This window comes from Panthera pardus, unplaced genomic scaffold, assembly GCF_024362965.1.
Source record: "Panthera pardus isolate Hobbes unplaced genomic scaffold, ASM2436296v1 HiC_scaffold_17, whole genome shotgun sequence".
Classification (NCBI taxonomy): Eukaryota; Metazoa; Chordata; class Mammalia; order Carnivora; family Felidae; genus Panthera; species Panthera pardus.
The window spans coordinates 16,248,072-16,267,625 of record NW_026526732.1 but is presented as its reverse complement, the minus strand read 5'-3'; the positions used below and the strand labels follow the sequence as shown (position 1 = coordinate 16,267,625).

At 41.8% G+C, this 19,554-nt stretch overlaps 1 protein-coding gene across 6 annotated transcripts in view; it reads left to right on the top strand.

The window, feature by feature from the left end:
* The window catches only part of PLEKHG1 (pleckstrin homology and RhoGEF domain containing G1), a 229,908-nt gene extending 211,929 nt beyond the window's left edge, over positions 1-17,979 (top strand). For all 6 annotated transcript variants that reach the window (XM_053904384.1, XM_053904383.1, XM_019431717.2 and 3 more), the window contains 4 exons: positions 59-97; positions 2,056-2,078; positions 6,782-8,423; positions 14,482-17,979. In XM_053904384.1, the coding sequence (XP_053760359.1) occupies positions 59-97; positions 2,056-2,078; positions 6,782-8,423; positions 14,482-15,545 (2,768 nt within the window). In that variant the 3' untranslated portion in view covers positions 15,546-17,979. The remainder of the gene's footprint in view (positions 1-58; positions 98-2,055; positions 2,079-6,781; positions 8,424-14,481) is intronic.
* The last annotated feature ends 1,575 nt before the right edge of the window (positions 17,980-19,554 follow it).

Genomic DNA, 19,554 nt, shown 5'->3' with positions numbered 1-19,554 from the left:
TTATAAAAAATCTTGATTTGGTTTTGCAAATGATGCTGATCTTATTTTTTTCTCCTAGAACCTTCCTCAAGATCACATAAAGTCTTGAAGACCAGTGGTAAGTCCTAAAATATCTTTCCTTTTTTCATCCTTGTTGATGTCCACTAAGTTAAACCATATTTAAAAAAATAAACACCAGATGCGTTATGAATTGATACATTTGATTGACTTCTATAAGTAATAGTGTCCTGTTTTTAAATATAAAACCAAATGACATAAAATGTTTGCAATATAGATAACCTGGCATAAAAAGATTAATATACCTATTATGTAAAGAAATCGCATATATCAAAATGAAGAGACAAAGGACTCTTTTAAAAGGTAGAGAGGGGCGCCTGGGGGGCTCAGTCAGTTAACCGTTTGACTTCAACTCACATCATGATCTCGTGGTTCGTGAGTTCAAGCTCCATATCGGTCGGGCTCTGTGCTGACAGCTCAGAGCCTGGAACCTGCTTTAGATTCTGTGTCTCCCTCTCTCTCTGCCCCTCCCCTGCTCACGCTCTGTCTCTCTCTCTCTCTCAAAATAAACAAACATTATAAAAAATTTAATAATAAAAATAAAAGGCAGAGACCATAATTGGGCATTTCACAGAAAAAGCACAAACCGCCAATAAAATATATAAATAGTCATCCATGCTAGTAATCAGAAAAATCGTACATTAAAAATTTTTTTTACATTTATTTATTTTTGAGAGACAGAGAGCACAAGTGGGGGAGGGGCAGGGAGAGAAGGGGACACAGAATCTGAAGCAGGCTCCAGGCTCTGAGCTGTCAGCACAGAGCCCGAACCCACAAACCGTGAGATCATGACCTGAGCTGAAGTCGGGCACCCAACCGACTGAGCCACCCAGGCGCCCCAGAAAAGTGATACATTTACAGGAGATAAATGGGGGTTGGGGGGAAATCGGTAAACTCCACCCAAAGATATAGAAAAACAGGCACTCTAAAATGAATAGTGTATCAATTTCTCTAACTTTTTTGGAGCAGAATTTGGCAAAAGCCATTTAAATTTAAAATGTGTGTTTGCCCTGGACTCAGCAATTCCGCTTTTTTTCACTTTTATAAATTTTATAAGGACACTTCCTGTATAGACGTACTCACACAAGTATGGCTAGATCAGTGTGTGTGTGTGTGTGTGTTCTTTGCAGCCTTTGTAATAGGACAGCACCTCGAATGCCCATCCAGTGGGAAGGAGTTAAGTAAATTGTATAATACTACGTGGAATATTCTGCAGTTGTCAATAGAGTACCTCCCTATCTACTGACCAGAGTGTCTACATAGATTCAGCAGGAAATGCAATGCTGGGTTTGCACCTTTCTTTTAAAAACAAAACCATGTATTGTGGTGGGCTAGTGTCAGTGGGTATGGGACCAGGAAAGAGGACCATCAATCAGTCTGCAAGTATGGTCATTTCCACAGGGTGGGATTTGTGGAGAGGGTTCGATCCCTGTTTACTGTATGTGCTTCCGTAATTAAACAGTTTTTGAAGATGATACACACGTCATCAGGTGATCTGAAAGGGCGTCTGTAAGGATGTGGCTGTACACGCCTCTCCCAGACACCCACCTGCACCACTCCTTAGCCCAGCGCCAAGGTGACCCCGGTGATAAATGCTGTCTGTTCCTTGCAGTCAAAACCAATAAATGTTTAAAAATTAGCAGCAGCATAGTCTTCTGTTTAAGTGATTTTCATGGCTTAGGGCAGGTATTTCAGGTAGTACGTATTTGGGAGGAAGGCTGTGGAACGTATTAACGTGAATCGGTCTGTTGCTCGTAGGGATTCAGAAAGATACTTCACACGCAGATGTATGGAAAGTTGTTTTACGTGTAATCCAGGATATATGACCAGGATAAACCGAGTGGCATTTTCTGAAAATTAGGTCTAAAGGGCCCAAAAGCCTCTCAGGGTTCCGTTATTAGCAAGTTTTAAAGTCCTGTGAAAGAGGAGTGTTTACATATGTATGAGTTACATTTTTAAACCTCAAAAAAAAATGTTTAAACCTTTTTTATTTTTCAGAAACAGCACAAGACATCCAAAAGGTAAGCATTATTACATTTCTTATTTTGAAATGTTTACTGAGGGACCCTTTAAAGTACCCTTATATATCTCATCCCCGGTCTATATTCCAAGTGTAAACAGTTATTTCACATCTTGAGGTAAGATTTAAGTAAGGACTCGTCCTTATAACCTCCTCCCTCCCCCTGCTTCATTTATCAGAACCAAGGCAATGATTTCTTCATCCCTCTGTCCCACCTCTCACCTCCAAAGCTGTAAGGTTACCTAGGGTGTAACACCTGCACCCTGAATGCTAGCGGGGTCCACCCCACATTGCCCTGCACGTCTGTGCACACAAGACCCAGGCTCCTGCATCCCAAACGTTGCCCCCTTTTTAAAGCATTAGCCTTCGGTCACAGGGATCTCCTAAGAATACGGTCCCGCTGTTGGTAGGAGACGTAGGGTCATATGTCGATATAATGAAGCTTCACTATGTGAAGTTTCATTTCTTCCGGTAAAAGGTTGGGAGAAGGGGAATAAAAAGTGTGCTCTTTTGAAAGATGTATATCTGAATTTATTACCTATGAAGCACAGATCTTGTATCCTGACCTGGATCGTGTCTAATATAGCGGCTACTGACCAATTGTCTAAGTTAGTAAGTCTTCGAAAACTGGTTGTGGTTTCTTGTGTAATGTCTTATATCTGTGAGGATGTGGTTCCAAAGAGCTCTTCCCACAGTTCCACTGCACCACTCCTTAGCACAGGGCCCAAGTAATTCTGTTAATAAGTGCTTATTATCCCTCCATTAAATACAGTAAAATGTCTAAAAATCAACAGTCTTCCCCCGAAGTAACTTTCTTAAAATTAGAGCATGCGGATTTTTTTCAGGAGGTACATATTTTTGTTTGGAAGCGTTTGAAACATATTAGTGGGTTATTGTCCTGAAATCCAGCACGAGCTTTTGATTTTTGTTTGTTTGTTTGTTTGTTTGTTTTCATAAACAGCACAGAGGGTACCCTCGTCTTTAAGGCAGCCAAACTCAGACCTCGGACCACTGAGCCCTGCTCAGTACCAGTCGGGGGGATCACTCTGTCGGTCCTAAAGATGGAATCTCAAGAGCTTATTGGAAATTTTCAACAATAGTGATCCAAGCCAGGTCTCTGTACGGGAGAAGTAAAGCAATGTACTTTTTTCTTAGTGGTAAAGTTCTGTCTCCTAACGCTAATGAACAATACCGAATGTAAGGAGGATACACTTACTGATGACAGAGGAGTTTATAACAGGAAATACTCTTGTTTGTTTGTTTTTTAATGTTTATTTTAGAGAGAGACAGTGACAGAGCACAAGCAGGGGAGGGGCAGAGAGAGAGGGAGCCACAGAATCCGAAGCAGGCTCCAGGCTCTGAGCTGTCAGCACAGCCCGGACGCGGGGCTCGAATTCACAGACTGCGAGATCACGACCTGAGCTGAAGTCAGGCACTTAACCGACTGAGCCACCCAGGCGCTCCAGAAACATTCTTCCTAATAGCTTAACATTTCTCCCGGAATACATATTCCAAGGCCTTTTGTATGTGTATATGTATGAACGTGTGTGGTGGGGGTGGGGGGAGAGAGAGAACGGGAAGGAGGGAGAGAGAGAGAGCAAGAGCAAAAAAGAGGGGGGGGCAGTTAAGATCATGTACATGCTATGGATTCAGACATGGATTCAAATCCATTTCTGTCACTCCTAAGCTGTATGGATACAGGCAAGTTGTTAACCTTACCAATACTTAGTTTTCTAATTTACAGAATTGTCATAAAGATTAAATGCAAAAATACGTGGTTTTTAAAAATTGTTTTTAACGTTTATTTATTTTTGAGACAGAGAGAGACAGCATGAACAGGGGGAAGGTCAGAGAGAGAGGGAGACACAGAATCCGAAACGGGCTCCAGGCTGGGAGCTGTCATCACAGAGCCCGACGCGGGGCTCAAACTCACGGACCACAAGATCGTGACCTGAGCTGAAGTCGATGCTTAACCGACTGAGCCACCCAGGTGCCCCACAAAAATATGTTTTTAAAAGTGCTTATTAATACAAGGGCACGTGGCTGGCTGAGTCAGTAGTGTGTGACTCTTGATCTTGGAGTTATGAGTTTGAGCCCCACATTGGGTGAATTATTTACTTAAAAATAAAATCTTTAAAAAAAAAAAAAAGTGCTTGGTACAGAATCTAGAACAAAACACATGCTCCACAAGTGGTAGCTATTCTCGTATCATTATAAATAGCCATAATGCTGAGAATGTAGAAAAACCATGGGGAAAAAATGTTCTTCACGGCTCTAGTGAAGATATATATGCCTCTAGTGAGATGTATAAACCATATGCTTGTATGTTGTGCTAAATCCTCATATTGATTATTTCTACATCTAAGAGTTTCTTCCGTTCTCCTGGTGATTTACTTGATATAAAATATCAGTTTCCAAAGTCCACAGTTTCAACTAATTAGTTTTATTAAAAGCATCTTTTGATATTAAAAACGCAGGTTTCTTCATTTTCTAAATGGTCTGGGAATCGTTCTGGAATGGAAGTTGTTTTTTTTTTTAATTTTTTTTTTTTAACGTTTATTTATTTTTGAGACAGAGAGAGACAGAGCATGAACGGGGGAGGGGCAGAGAGAGAGGGAGACACAGAATCGGAAGCAGGCTCCAGGCTCTGAGCCCTCAGCCCAGAGCCCAATGCGGGGCTCGAACTCACGGACCGCGAGATCGTGACCTGAGCCGAAGTCGGACGCTTAACCGACTGAGCCACCCAGGCACCCCTGGAATGGAAGATTTTAAGAAAGTATTACTTGGCTGTTCACAAAATGCTTTTGTTACACTTTCAAAGTGCTTTGTCATGACTTTACTAGTTAGTACCAACTTTTTTTATTTTGTAAAATGTAGCGACTGGCTGCCCATATTTTATAAACATGTTACCAGTACAGTCTGAGTAAGGTAAAAAGGGAGAGATATTAAAGGGTGAGGAAAGAAAATAGAGCCATAAATATAATCCTATATATATATATTTTATATATCCTATATATATATCCTACATAATCATATATATATTAATCATATATATTAATATATATTAATTAATTATTATATTATAATAATATAATTATATTGTATATAATATATTATATATACATAGTATATATTATATTATGTTATATATATTATATTAATATATAATATATAATATATATAATATGTATTATATATATAATTGTATAATATATATAATATATTATATATAATATATATATTATACAATTATATATTATTAAATATATAAATATATAAATTTTATATAATATAAAATAATATATATTATTAAATATAATATAATTATATATTATATATTATATATAATATAATTATATATTATATATATAATATATTAATCATATATATATTTATATATATATTATATATATATATATTTGTGTGTGTGTGTGTCCATACGTGTGCATATTCATTGGTTCCTAGTCCTCAAATGTTCCACGGTTTGATCACATGAAAAAAAGTGAGCACAAGATTAAATGACTAATGGGGTGGGGTTTTTTTAGCTTTTAATTTTTAACAGAAAAATAACATTCAGGATGAAATTTTTTTTCTTGCCTTCCCTACACTTCCCTTCCCTCCCTGATACACAGACAGGCAGGCAGGCAGACACATTGCTGAGAGGTTATTCCAAGAAAATATGTATCCCAGTTTCATGGACAAGTGATGAAAAATTCTTGCTCATTGGACCGTTCTCATTGGTTCTTATAGTGCTTCAATCAGAAAACACGTCCCTGGTACTAATCAGTTTGAACTGGTCTTAACCCTTGCAACTCTTTGAAGCTAGTCCTTCTACTACAGACGGCATCAGAGGCCCATCCACTCTCTGTCTGCACAATTGGGGTCCATCAAGAAAGGTTCCAAGTGATAAAAGACCCCATTGTGTTTTTTTATGAGACCTTGTTAACATCGCTCATATTTTACTTCCTAACAGGTATCTAAATATTACTTAATCAAATCTATTTTGAGAGAAAGTAAAAAGCTCACCAGCTCAAAAGTGGATTAAGTTACATTCCTGCAACAGAGTCTCTGCCTAGAATGTATAAATCAAGGCAATGCTGGTCAGGTGCAAGGCAGGTCTGCAGATTTCAGAGAAAGCCTCGAGCTGTGCCGTCAGGTTACTGACAGAGGCTTCTGGTACACCAGAAACCACAATAGGGTTCCTAGGAGTCAAGCCTCAAAGAGAAACCAGATACCATGGCCCTCGATACCCATGTACGTTCACACATATAATGTTATTTGCCAAGTGCGTGTCGGAATTATTCGAAGCATCTAAGAGTTTTCCGTATTTTGCCGATTCCCTGCATTGGGGTAAGGGATTTGGAGTCAGACCTAGGTTTGCATCCCAGCCTTTCTACCAACTAGAGAGAGCCTGGATTTCCTTAGTGTGCGATCGGTACAATCACATCTAACCCGCAGAGTATGAGCATTACCTGTGGAGAACGTCTGCAAATGGCCTGGCCTGTTTCTAAGTGAATATCAGTTCCTGTCCTTTCTGCCCCTTTTTGCAAAACTCTGAAGTGCTTTTCCCCTCAGTGCAAATCAACTTTTACCGATCATTTGCTTTAAGAACCTTATAGTCCGGTGGGAGAGGCAATGTGTAAAACCAGGGCACTCTGTGTCTATGGCACTCCGGTTCAGTCAATATGTCTCTATCTGCCCCAGGTCTCCAGAGAGGAAGGGTCTCCCCCGCGGACCTCAACGGGACCATCTCCCGCACAGAGGAACAGTCAGCCGAGCACTTCTGCCATTATCAGCGTGCTTCGTGGGGGAGGAGCCATCAGAAACATCTGGACGGACCACCAGATCAGACAAGCCTTGTTTCCTAGCCGTCGGTCCCCTCAGGAGAATGAGGATGGTGAAGATGACTATCAGATGTTCGTGCCCTCTTTCTCCTCCTCGGATCTGAACTCTGCCAGACTGTGTGAAGACGGCACTTCCAGTCGCCCTTGCAGTTGGCACATGGGACAGATTGAATCCACAGAAGCCACCGGCTCTGGCCACCGGGTTGTCAGGCGGGCCAGTAGCGCTGGCGAGAGCAACACGTGTCCCCCCGAAATAAGAATTCGGGACGGTGGTGGCTCTCAGTATAGCCCCCGAAGGGAACTGCAGAGTGGCCCTAAAACAGAAGGGCAGGAAGGAATGACTCCCTTTGGGTCATCCGTAGAGTTGACTATTGATGACGTAGACCATGTCTATGACAACATAAGTTACGAGGACTTGAAACTGATGGTTGCCAAACGGGAAGAAGCCGAACCCACGCCCCCCAAAACAGCCAGGGACTCTGTCCGCCCCAAGAGCACCCCGGAGCTGGCCTTCTCAAAGAGGCAGGCTGACCACGAGAAGACCTCTCTGCACACGATGAGGGACGGAGCGCCAACTGGTCGCCAGGCGTCGAACCAAAGCACACACGAACTCCAGATGGTTGAGGAGAACATCTATGACACCATAGGGCTCCCAGATCCCCCCTCACTGGACTTCAAATGCAGCAGCCTGAAGCGTCCCAAGAGGAGCACCTTCTTAGGTCTGGACGCCGACTTTGCATGCTGCGACAGTCTGAGGCCCTTCGTTTCCCAGGACAGCCTCCAGTTCAGTGAGGACGAAGCCCCTTACCACCAGGGCCCCTCTGATAATGATTATTTGAGTTTGCTCTATAACTCTTTCAGCTGTAACCTGTCCCTAGCCGATAAATCGATATCTGATAAACTGTCTGAAGAAGTGGATGAAATCTGGAATGACCTGGAAAATTACATCAAGAAAAATGAAGTCAAAGCTAGAGACCGGCTCCTGGCAGCATTTCCCGTCAGCACAGAGGACATGCCGGGCAGGCTGTACTCCGAGAGCACCCCCGAGCTGGGCAGAGAGGCGGCATGTTCCGTGTCCACGCTGTCCCTCCCGGAGGGCCACGCTTTCCTCACGCCGCTGAAAGACAGTGGCAGACCTAGCCAGGCCAACTGCCCGTTTGAGGAAGACCTGATTTCTAAAGAAGACTCCTTTATGAGTCTCAACCGGCTGTCTCTGGCCAGTGAAACACCTCCCATGGAAAATCCCTACGACTTGGCCAACAGCGGTCTGTCCCAAACAGACTTGGAAACCCCTGACCCTGGGATGGATGCCACAGATAAGACAAGAAGCAGGGTTTTTATGATGGCCAGGCAGTACAGTCAGAAGATCAAGAAGGCAAATCAACTCTTAAAAGTGAGAAGCCCAGAGTTGGAGCAGCCACTGGCCGGCCAGCAACAGAAGTCCACGCACAAAGACCTGGCGGCCATCTTAGAAGAGAAGAAGCAAGGGGGCCCTGCCATCGGTACGTTCCTTCACACTGCTTTCCTTCCTTCTTGAAAGTAGGATGTGAGGGCAGCTTCCAGGTTCCAAATGTCCTTAAACCTTGAGAACATTGCCACTCAGACGTTCATTCTCTCAAATCGAGACCGCTGACTTACTAACAAACAGTGGCGAGGCTGTTGCTCATCTTTTCCCACTTTTGGCTCAGAGTCTCTGGGAGTAAGATTTGGTCTCGGAGGCTTTTGTTGTAGGTTTAACACTGTCACTGCAGGCTTGATGTTTTAAGACCCGTTCTCCACTCTGAAGTGTAAAAAATAGCAGTCAGTTGAACTTGTGGCATCACGTAAAGCCTTTCCCTGTGAATCAGTGTGCTGGGAATGAGCAGTGGCTCAAGTACGCTTTGAAGATTTGGAAGCCTATGGAATAGGGTTGTTCCAGAATCCCAACAGAAAATGCCCACTCATCCTCACAGGGGAAAAGGAGTCCTCTCTGCTCTCTTTAAGAGCTATTCACATTTTATACCTTAGTTGTTTTCCACGTATTTCTGTTACCAGTTTGTGTGTGTGTGTGTGTGTGTGTGTGTGTGTGTGTGTGTGTGTGTGTGTGTGTGTGTGTTTTAAATAGCTGCCATCATGCATTTAATACTATCTTACTTGGTATTCTCACATAGCTTCCAAAAAGTTTAATAACTTCAGTCAAGCCTCCTTTCTGGGGCAGAAATCTGGGATCTCAGGTACAATATTGGCAGGACTGGGGCTAAAGGTTTGACTTCTCTCTGTGTTATAAAGAAGTACATACACAAAACTCGACACTGATCCTGGTGGAAGGACACGTGTGTGAATGAGACACATGACTGTCATAGGAGGAGAAACCTGAGGGCATGCTGCTTCTCACCTCAGGAGCTTTTCACCTCTAGACCCAGAGAGATTTCTGGGGTTAGGCCCAGGAGTCTGCAGTTTAAAACAGTGTGGTCTTTTGATCCTATTTTAAGAATCCCTGCCCTAGATTTTTCTGACAAAGGACCACCTCAGTATCAAATGAGAGGAGACCTTTCTCCAATTAAAAGTAAAACCCAGATGGCTCAGTATCGAGGCACATTCAGGTAGTTAGCAGGATAGTGACACGGCTCATCTGGCCAGATTGGTGCCACTCACCCCCTTTCTTGGAGGTTGATTTCCTTCTCTTCGTGGAAACCAGAGAATGAGAAGGGGATCTCCAAATCCAAAATAAAGCCACAAGCTACATGACAAGGACGTATAGGGATTTTTTTTCAAGTTTGGGAGTATTTAAGAATTGTCTACAGCTTGCCTCTTTTTCTAGAACTAATCACACAGTGAAGTTTCCTAACAAATAGGGCAGTTAAGCCCTGGAATTGCTACCTGAAGGACTTTGCAGACTCTCTTGAGTCCTTCTTCTTCTTTTTAAATAAAATGAAGGTGAAAAGTGAATTTTGTATGAGTGTGAGAGACCAGATGGGCATATGTTTTTCCTCCTTGCGAGAATATGCTTGAATTGATTTGGATCCCTTTTCCAACGCTAGCGTTGCTAAGCTGGTTTGTTGTTACACGTGGAAAAGAAGTGGGTTCCAGCCGCAGAAGGACTCTTTGGGGACAGAGATGGCATTGTAAACAGCAGTGCAATCACTGACCAAACCTGGGCTAAGAGAAATCCAGATCCAAGGTTTCTGATGATGGTAGATTATACCAGCAGACTGTCCTTTAAAAAGTGGTAATCGCCTGAGCCAGGTTGTTTTGAACACGGACCATCTATTAACATGCAAAACTCAAAAATTGATAGAAGCGTGTCCTTCAGTGCTGTTTCATTAGGGCTTACAACTACTTTAAATAATCTTCTTTTTTACCCACCTTTTAAGTATGGACAGATTTTCCTTTTGGGGTTTTCTTTTGCTTCTTTTTATTTTTGGTTTGTTCTCTTTTTGCTTTTACCTACTGATGTCTTCTTGGGATCCCATAGGATCTTTTCTCAGCTTTGCATCTGGGTCCTTTCTTGACATGGTGGGCTACTACCGACGTTCTCCCCAACCAAGAGGAGGAGATCGCTCCAAAGTCATCTTCTGAGAGCGGGGTCTCCCCTGCTGTCTGGCAGGAGCACGTCCCTAGGGCCTGCCATCTCTCAGACCTGAGGAATCTTCCATCCGGGTGGATCGAGACCACTTCCTGTGCCCACTAGGCTTTCAATCAGTTGACATGATGACTCCTTTTCTCTCTCTTGTTTATCTGGGCACAGGACGTCATAATCGAACGGACCGATTCTCCAGACTTCTTCGTATGGGCCTTGCCACTTTGCCAGGAGCTTGCTCTCGGTGTTGTACGGAAGGAGGAACGCCCTATTCACCTGCTGAAACTCTCGAGCACCTTTATTGAACTCTCTGGCGGGGGGTCTACAGGCCCCGGGTCAGATTTCTGCCTTTAAATCACCCAACCAGGTCTAGTTTACCCCGCTGTTTAGAGCCTATGATAGCATGCCGGCATTCTCGGTCAGTCAGACCTCCCTCCTGATAGTCTTTGAGGCCATGAAACCTTTGGGTTCCCTTTTTGTGTGATGTTTTACGTGGGAGAAGACTCCATATAGGTTTGAGGAATTTTCCTTTTTTTTGCATAAAGTAGAGAAGGCAAAATAACATTTTATGCTTTGGTCCACATCTCAAGCAGTATCAGAAACATTGACATTAATCGTCTGTCTTGAAAGCAGTATATTTCATACTTTTCTCAGTAAGGATCACTTCAAGCTTTTATCTGGAATCCTAAGAACACCACCATTGAAATGAACAAAAGAGAAGTAAACCAGGGACAGCCCTGGGTCATCACATAATGATAATAGACATGTTCTATAAAGTCTGTTAATGCCAGAACTAAGGATGATGGGGACCTCTGAACCAGCTGACCGATACTAAGGTTTTTAGACTAGAAGTGTCGTCTTGCACTGGCTATTTCCTATACATCTGGCTAAAGAAATCTATTTAATGACACCTGTTCCTTTGGAAGCAGTCTCTTATTCACATTGCCATCAAACAAGTTATAGACTCTCTTAGAATGCCAAGCTGAGACAAAACAGAACAAAAACTCCACAACTTAGATAGGCACAGTATATTGTCTACTTCTGAGATACTTTTTATTGCAAATCTATAAATGGTCGACTTTTTATTATCCAAAGGTAAACTGTGTGCATTATGAGTTGTCTATAGGAAGCATTTTAATCAAAGACTACTTTCCTGCTTCCTCTTTTTCTGCTATGCCCCTGATTTTCTAGGCTGCCTTTCTACTCTCTGGGGAATGGTCTTAGAAAAAACACATTCATTTTTTTAAAAAAAAATTTTAAGGTTTATTTTTGAGAGAGAGACAGAATGTGAGTGGAGGAGGGGCGGAGAGAGAGGGAGACACAGAACCAGAAGCAGGCTCCAGGCTCTGAGCTGTCAGCACAGAGCCCAACCCAGGGCTCAAACCCACAAACCACAAGATCATGACCTGAGCTGAAGTCGGACGTTTGACCAACTGAGCCAACCAGGCACCCTAAGCACCTCCATTTTTAACACAATGCTTGAAATAAAAGGTGGCAGTCCAAAAATTATCAGAATAATTAAGTAGTTTCCGAGACTGATTTCTATCCGAAATTATGCTTGGTGCTCTGTGAGGATTGTTCTCCAAGACTAAAAGCTCATAGACTAGCTGGAATGATAAACTAGACCACATAAAACAATTAGCAACACAAGATTGAGTGTATGCGTGTGTGCATGTCTATGCATGTGTGTGCAACCAATAGCTAAATATTATGGTCCACACTAATACAACACTTCAGTGAAAACAAATGGATCAGAAAATGATTCATGAAAGGGGTAGGGCTTATAGAGGGTCTTGAGAGGTAAATCGGATTTGATAAAGCAAAGGAAGAGGAAGAGCGTGTGATTAGGAAGAAAGAGGCATGAGAAATACTGTGGATATTTTGGGTAATACATGGTTTCAGATCATCTGGGCTACCATGTTCATACACAACTTTATGGTTAAACTTTGGTACTGAAATAGTTTAACCAAATGGTTTAATTAGCTCTCATTGCTTTCCCCGAAATTGTCACCTTATTGGAATCTTGTAAAAGTTCAGAGCCCTCCTGACTTAGCCGCGGGATCAGGTGCAGGGCCGTAATATAAATGGCAATGGTTTGGGCAGAACCATTTGACTTTCACTAACCAGTGACTTATGTCTAAAAGTTCAGTTGCCTTTGTTTGGGTTTCATAGTTAATGAAACATTATAGATTTCAGAATGGCTAATGTGAGCACCTTGGTTCATGTAGATTTTCTTAAAGTGCTTTTTTGTTTTAATGTTTATTTCTGAGAGACAGAGAGAGAGGGAGACCGAGCATGAGTTGGGGAGGGGCAGAGAGAGAGGGAGACACAGAATCTGAAGCAGGCTCCAGGCTCTGAGCTGTCAGCACAGAGCCCGACGCGGGGCTTGAACTCACAAACCATGAGATCGTGACCTGAGCTGACGTCAGACGCTCAACCAGCTGAGCCCCCTAGGCGCCCCAATCAATACTTACAATCTCTTAAGGGGTTGCCAAATTTAATTGGCATTGAGAATCGTCATTATTCCATTTAAGGAATAATAGCTCATGTTTTTGTTACTAGAAATTCTAAACTGATATTCTCTGTTCTTCCAAGGAATCTGGACTTGAAAACCTGAAGGATCTGAGTGTAGGGTCTGTACAAAGTTAAACAGACGATTTACCCTGATTTGGAGGACTAGGGAAGCAATTTGAGAAGCTCGCAATTAAAGGCACACAGACTAATTGCAACTTGTCTTCTGTTCTCATAGAAGATTGAGACAAAAGAAATGGCAGAAACTCAACTAAATATTTTATTTAAATTCAAGGGATAATTTGCTAACAATAGGCTACTAAAAATATCAAAAGCTTAAAGAAGAAGAAAATGTAATGTCACTTGCTGGCCATCTTATATGGGATAGATCCCTTTCATAAAGACTATGTAGATGTGTTCTGGGTAATTTATAGGATGCATGGAATTTTTTGATCCTAGGGTGGTCATGTGGATACCCGGATTGGGATGATGGAGGGGTGGGTAGCTCTTGAAATTGACATTCTCTTGGCTCAGTCTCTTAAAACATTCCTGGTCCAAGAGAATATTCTATCCGTATCTCGATTCTGTTAACATCTTTAGAAATATCTGTACTCAGAAGTGGAACAGAGAGGAGAATGGCCTCACAGCTTAATTTAACGTGGCAATAGCTTTTGTGGAAGTAACAGTCAAATCCTGTTCTGGCCAAATACTAGAGAATGTTACACTATCGATCCTATGCACAGATGGTTCATTCCCAATATCTCGGAAGCATAGACTTCAATGCCCAACTTCTTGGGGATGGGAAGGGAGATGTGGGTCAGTCAATACACATGGTTTTGAAATACTGGAAGGGAGGACCTCCTGAAGACACTGGTTTCCCAGACAGTGGCAGTGGACTGCCACCTGGAAACGGGAAGTAGAGGAACAGCCACCAGGAGCGGCCTCTTGAAGGAGTCGTTGTCTGGGACCAATCAAGACTAGGGAGAAGCCAGGGGTAGCCACTAGTGGATTGTGTCATATTCCTCTTAACGGCACTGGTGTTATTTTTCATTGACCAGGGTTTAAGTGCTGACCTTCTTGTTTTTATGATGCCCGTTTTTTAGCACTGACACCATTTCATGCTTGTAAAGAACACCAGAAATTTCCATCATAGATAGTGAACATGTGCAGACCTGAAGTAAACTCATCCAGAATGATATCAAATTAAATGAACCTTTAGGGGACATTTTTGGTGACATTTTTATTTTTTATGAAACTATGGATTATTAGCTCGCGTTGCTTAGTACTCAGTGATGACTCATCCTCACACTTAAAAGTCCTGTCTATTTAAAAGTTTTAAATGTTTGTTAGCAAGTTATGTGTATATATATATATATGTATATATATATATATATATATATATATATATATTTTTTTTTTTTTTTTTTTTTTTAATCTTTGCATGTGGACATAACCCTATGTATGTTTATTGTTTCACATTTGCCTTCCAGGTGCCAGGATTGCCGAGTATTCCCAATTGTACGACCAGATTGTATTCAGAGAGACCCCCTTTAAGACCCAGAAGGACGGCTGGGCCAGCCCTCGAGAACCCTCCAACCCCACGTCTGCATCAGCTCCCCGGTCCCAACATGGCAGCGAAGATTGGCTTTTGCATTCAACCTATAGTAATGGAGAGTTAGTGCACTTCTGTCCCCAGCCAGAGCAAGACTTGAAGTCGAAACATCCCACTTTAGAGATCAACACAAAAAACATTCCAAGACAGTTGTCCACAGCTTGCTCTGTGCCTTCTCTTCAAACCTCCGACCCTCTGCTGGGCTCCTTCCAGAGACACAGTGTGATAGTCAGTCAGCCCAACAAAGAGAACTCTTACCAGGGCCACCTTTACAACTCTTTGGGTCGGAAAGGAATCAGTGCTAAATCTCAGCCTTATAATAGGTCCCAGTCATCTTCCTCAATCTTGATAAACAAGTCCGTGGACTCCATCAACTACCCTGGAGAAGTGGGAAAGAAACAGCTGCTGTCTTTGCACAAAAGTTCAAGGTGTGAGAGCCACCAGGATCTGCTGCCAGGTATGGCTGACTCGTGTCAACAGGGCACTGAAAAACGCTCTGATCTCACACTCCAAGACTCACAGAAGGTTCTGGTCGTCAATAGAAATTTGCCCTTAAGTGCTCAACTAGCTACACAGAACTATTTTTCCAATTTCAAGGAGACTGAAGGAGACGAAGACGACTACGTGGAAATAAAGTCAGAAGAAGATGAGTCAGAGTTGGAGCTATCTCACGGTCGTAGGAAGAAAGCTGTCCCACAGATGACGGATGCTGACTTTACTGAGAAGACCCGTAGCAACAACACGTCTTACTCTGTGAACAGTCCGTGCTCTCCCAAAGAGCCAATGGGCGACCCACTTGGGATTTCACCATACCTGACGTCCTACGACGATTCGGACAAACTGAATGACTATCTTTGGAGGGGGCCGTCTCCCAATCAGCAAAACATCGTCCAGTCGCTGAGGGAAAAATTTCAATGTCTCAGTTCCAGCAGCTTTGCCTAAGTTTCTCAGTAGAAGCTGCGCAAACCAATGTCGTGTGAGGCTCACAGATTACAGATACTGAGAGGTGTTTTCTATGTACCAGATTAAAAACGATTTTGTAATAACCAGAAGTGTAAACCATACTTTCTTTTCCAGCACAACTTTTGGAAACGGCTGACAAGCCAGCCGGAATCGTACTGTATAGCCAGTGTCTTCTCTGATGCTGTGTCGTGTCTCCTGTAAGTCGATCTTACTTGAAAATTTTTAGGCTTTTTTTTTTTTTTAACCTGATGGCCGTGATACGTTCTCCCATATCCTGACAATAGTGTCCAGACTTTAACAAATGCCATAATCCTCTCCTATTATCCAGAACCCACAAATAGTTTTATTCTAGGACCCAAAGGCAGCAAGGAGGCTTTTCCGCATGTTTGCGAAAGAGGGGAAACGAAAGCTGTTTAAAGGATTACGTGAATCACATCAGGCATTTGGGTTTCATTTGCGACAAGACCCTAGCAAAACTTAAGCTGGAGATCTCTCATTGGAGGATGAATCTCCGGTGCCCGTTTCACTCTGTATCCGTGATTTCTCTATCAGGGTCACGCTAGTGTAGAAATTGGGTACCTATTGTGCACCAGAAGGTAGCAAGACCAATTTTGTATAAGCCAAAATCCTTACCTCTGTTCCTGGACGAGGTCTGGAGAATGTGCTCGCTCTTATGTTTATTTTTGATGGCTGGAGTAAAAGGAATGCTTTCCTCAAGTGCTTAAAGAAAACTCCAAGCAAGAAAATAGAAAAGATGGTTATCTCCTCATATTACAGTTAAAGAGGGGGCGGAAATAGAACCCTGCATGCTATTTCTTTGTGCGTATCTCTACTCAACACAAAGCAAGCCAGGAGCTAAAACACAACAACACACGTTAGCGTCACCCTTTGCACAGCAATGTTTCCTTTGTACTTTCCTGAGTTTCGTATTCAACCAAATGACCTCATCCTTGATGAGGATGAAGCCTTGAGGATTTCGTTGACCGCGATGAAATGTGTTTTTTAAACTAAGCATAACACGAGGGCCTCTTTTCGTTGTTTGAGAGCAAAGAATCTCTGGCTGCTAAGCTGTGACTAAAAAACCTCTTTTCATTGTCATTATGGTCTTCGAGTAGCCGCTCACTGTGATATCACGGACCAACATACCACTTCATGGAAGGAAACTGCAAAAACCAGACCTTGAGAGTAAAAAACAAAACCGAAGAAGCACAAGAGAGAAGCGAAGGCAGATCTGTGGGTCCTTTATAACAATGTTGTATTTTATTGAAGATTCCGGTCAATGCAAGAAGAGTGTGTTCTTAAACTGTGACCTTTTAAGGCTCCCTTTAAGCAGTTTTACGTTCTGTGATCCCTTCCCCACCTGCTCGGTTTTTTATTTTGAAAACTATATGTGTAGGAAAGGGGGTGTGGGCCTTTTATCCGAAGGTAAGCAACGATACTGATTTCCATCGGTGACATCTCACCATAATTCTTTTCCTCTTCTTGAGTCCTGTGCCTCGTTTTCTTAACCACGAAACATCAGACGTGACCATCCTTATTTTACAAGCAGGTACCGAAAGACCTTCGTTTTTCCTTTGAAATAACCGAAAAGAACCCAAGTTTCTTCCTTCTCTATATTCTTTCTTCTTAGAGCTTGTCAAACAAAGTCCCTGTTGGATAGCATGGTTCTCTAGAGACATTCCTTCTTTCACTGCCTTTCTTTATACTTGATAGGAGTTTTCAGGACTAAGTAGTGTCAGAAAAGACAAGCCCTGCAAGGAAGCATGTTCTCAGACTTGCCAGAAGGGCTTGTTAGTGTGCTTGCAAAACAAAGTTATCTGATTCTTCTTGTCCTAGAATGTAGTTTCCTATTTTTGCTGTTTAGTGTGTATGACCCCCAATTCTATATTGTCCATATTACCGCAGTGTCTTACTCTCAGAAATTATGAACCCTTCACACCAGTGTTCTCGTTGCATGGCTTCGATGTCACCTGGCTGCACCAAGGTGGATGTCGTGCTGTATAAAATGTCTGTGTCATTGTCTTTAGGTTCTAGGATAAACCTTTACCTTTTAGATGTCTTCTGTCAGCCAGGATGCAGATTTTGAGAGCTGTGTGTATATATAATCATGTTCATATTTTTCCTCAAAGTTACCAATTAAATGCTTCCGTTTAAGATAGTTTCTTTTGGACGTGGGGTAGGATTGTACATAACTGGGGGGAAAGTTATACGTACTTAAAATTATGTCAAGTTCTTACTGGGTCTCTGTACTGAACGTTCAGGTTTGTTTGTTTTTTTTTTAAGTTCACTTTTTACCTAGTCTTTGTGCAAAAAAAAAAAAAAATGCATCTAGGAAAACATAGTTTAAATATTGTATATAAGATAAAGTTAGTAATGCTCATTATTTAATAAAGTTTGTAAAGTACAAGGTAAATTATAGTGTGAAATAGTGTGTTTATTCGAGAAAGGTCAAGATTTTTCCAAACAACGTTTAGTTGTAATACTTTTTTTGTCTTGCCTTTATGAGCCATGCAGAAAATGGGTCACGGTGAATGACGATATGCCATGTTTCAGTGACAGGACATTTTCTGTATCTTTGGGTTACTTTTATTATTTTTTTCATGTTTATTTATTGTTGAGAGAGAAAGAGAGAGAGACAGAGTGCAAGAGGAGTAGGGACAGAGACTGCAAGGGAGACACAGAATCTGAAACAGGCTCCAGGCTCTGAGCTGTCAACACAGAGCCAACACAGGACTCGAACTCCGGAACAGCGAGATCATGACCTGAGCCGAAGTCGGACGCATAACCAACTGAGCCACCCAGGCGCCCCTGGATTACTTTTAAAATATTGAATTTAGTGTCTGGGATGGTATGTGTTTTCTTGACAGGTGGGTGAGTTAGATGAAATCAAAAGATTATCTTTTTTTTTTTTTTTTTTACTTTGTAGTAACAAGATATTTTTTTAACTATTTCATTATTGAATCAAAAATTAATGTAAAACTTTGGGGACACAAATTAAGGGTTTTGGAGGGGTATAACTTGCCTTTTTTTTTTTGATAGACAAAATTTTACAGAGAACAGAAGCATGTTAATATAAATTGGTAAACATAGACCATTTTGAAAGCAATTCTAGTTCCCAATATAACCATAAACCCTACTCTGGCATAATGAAAATATATGTTGCCTCAGTTTCTTTATACAGAGGAGAATAACTTGTGAAATTTTCTTTAGAGTGTTTTAAAGTGGGGAATTTCTAAACTTCACACTGAGGATTTATGAGGTTGTTTTTTTTTTTTTTTTTCCTCTTTTTAGAGGATTTATGAGGTTTATAGCTTATTCCTCTGCATCGAGTCTGGAAGTAGATGGGGTTTTCTTTTTTTTTTTTTTAATTTTTTTTTTTTTTTAATTTTTTTTTTCAACGTTTTTTATTTTATTTTTGGGACAGAGAGAGACAGAGCATGAATGGGGGAGGGGCAGAGAGAGAGGGAGACACAGAATCGGAAACAGGCTCCAGGCTCCGAGCCATCAGCCCAGAGCCTGACGCGGGGCTCGAACTCACGGACCGCGAGATCGTGACCTGGCTGAAGTCGGACGCTTAACCGACTGCGCCACCCAGGCGCCCCGATGGGGTTTTCTAACAGTCATGAAAGTTCAATTTCGAGAAGCAAATGATGGTAGAAAGACCATTCCCTGTGTAACTTACATACATAAATTAAATCCTTAGGGGAAAGGAAGAAAAATCTGAAATATCAGGCTTGCAATGAACTAGAAACACAGCTGTTAAACATGAATATTAACATTTATTTTCTTTTGTTCAAAAAAAAAATCCAAAAAACATTTTTTTAATCTCTGTTTTGAGGAGCAAATGTTAATACTTTAAGAACTCTCCCATCCTCTACATTATATAACTTCCTCTCTCTAGACAGTGCTAAGGGATTGGAATAAAAGAAACAGCTTCGACCCTTTTGCAAGTTTACATGTCTTTAACTTAAACCTTGTCCTATGGATA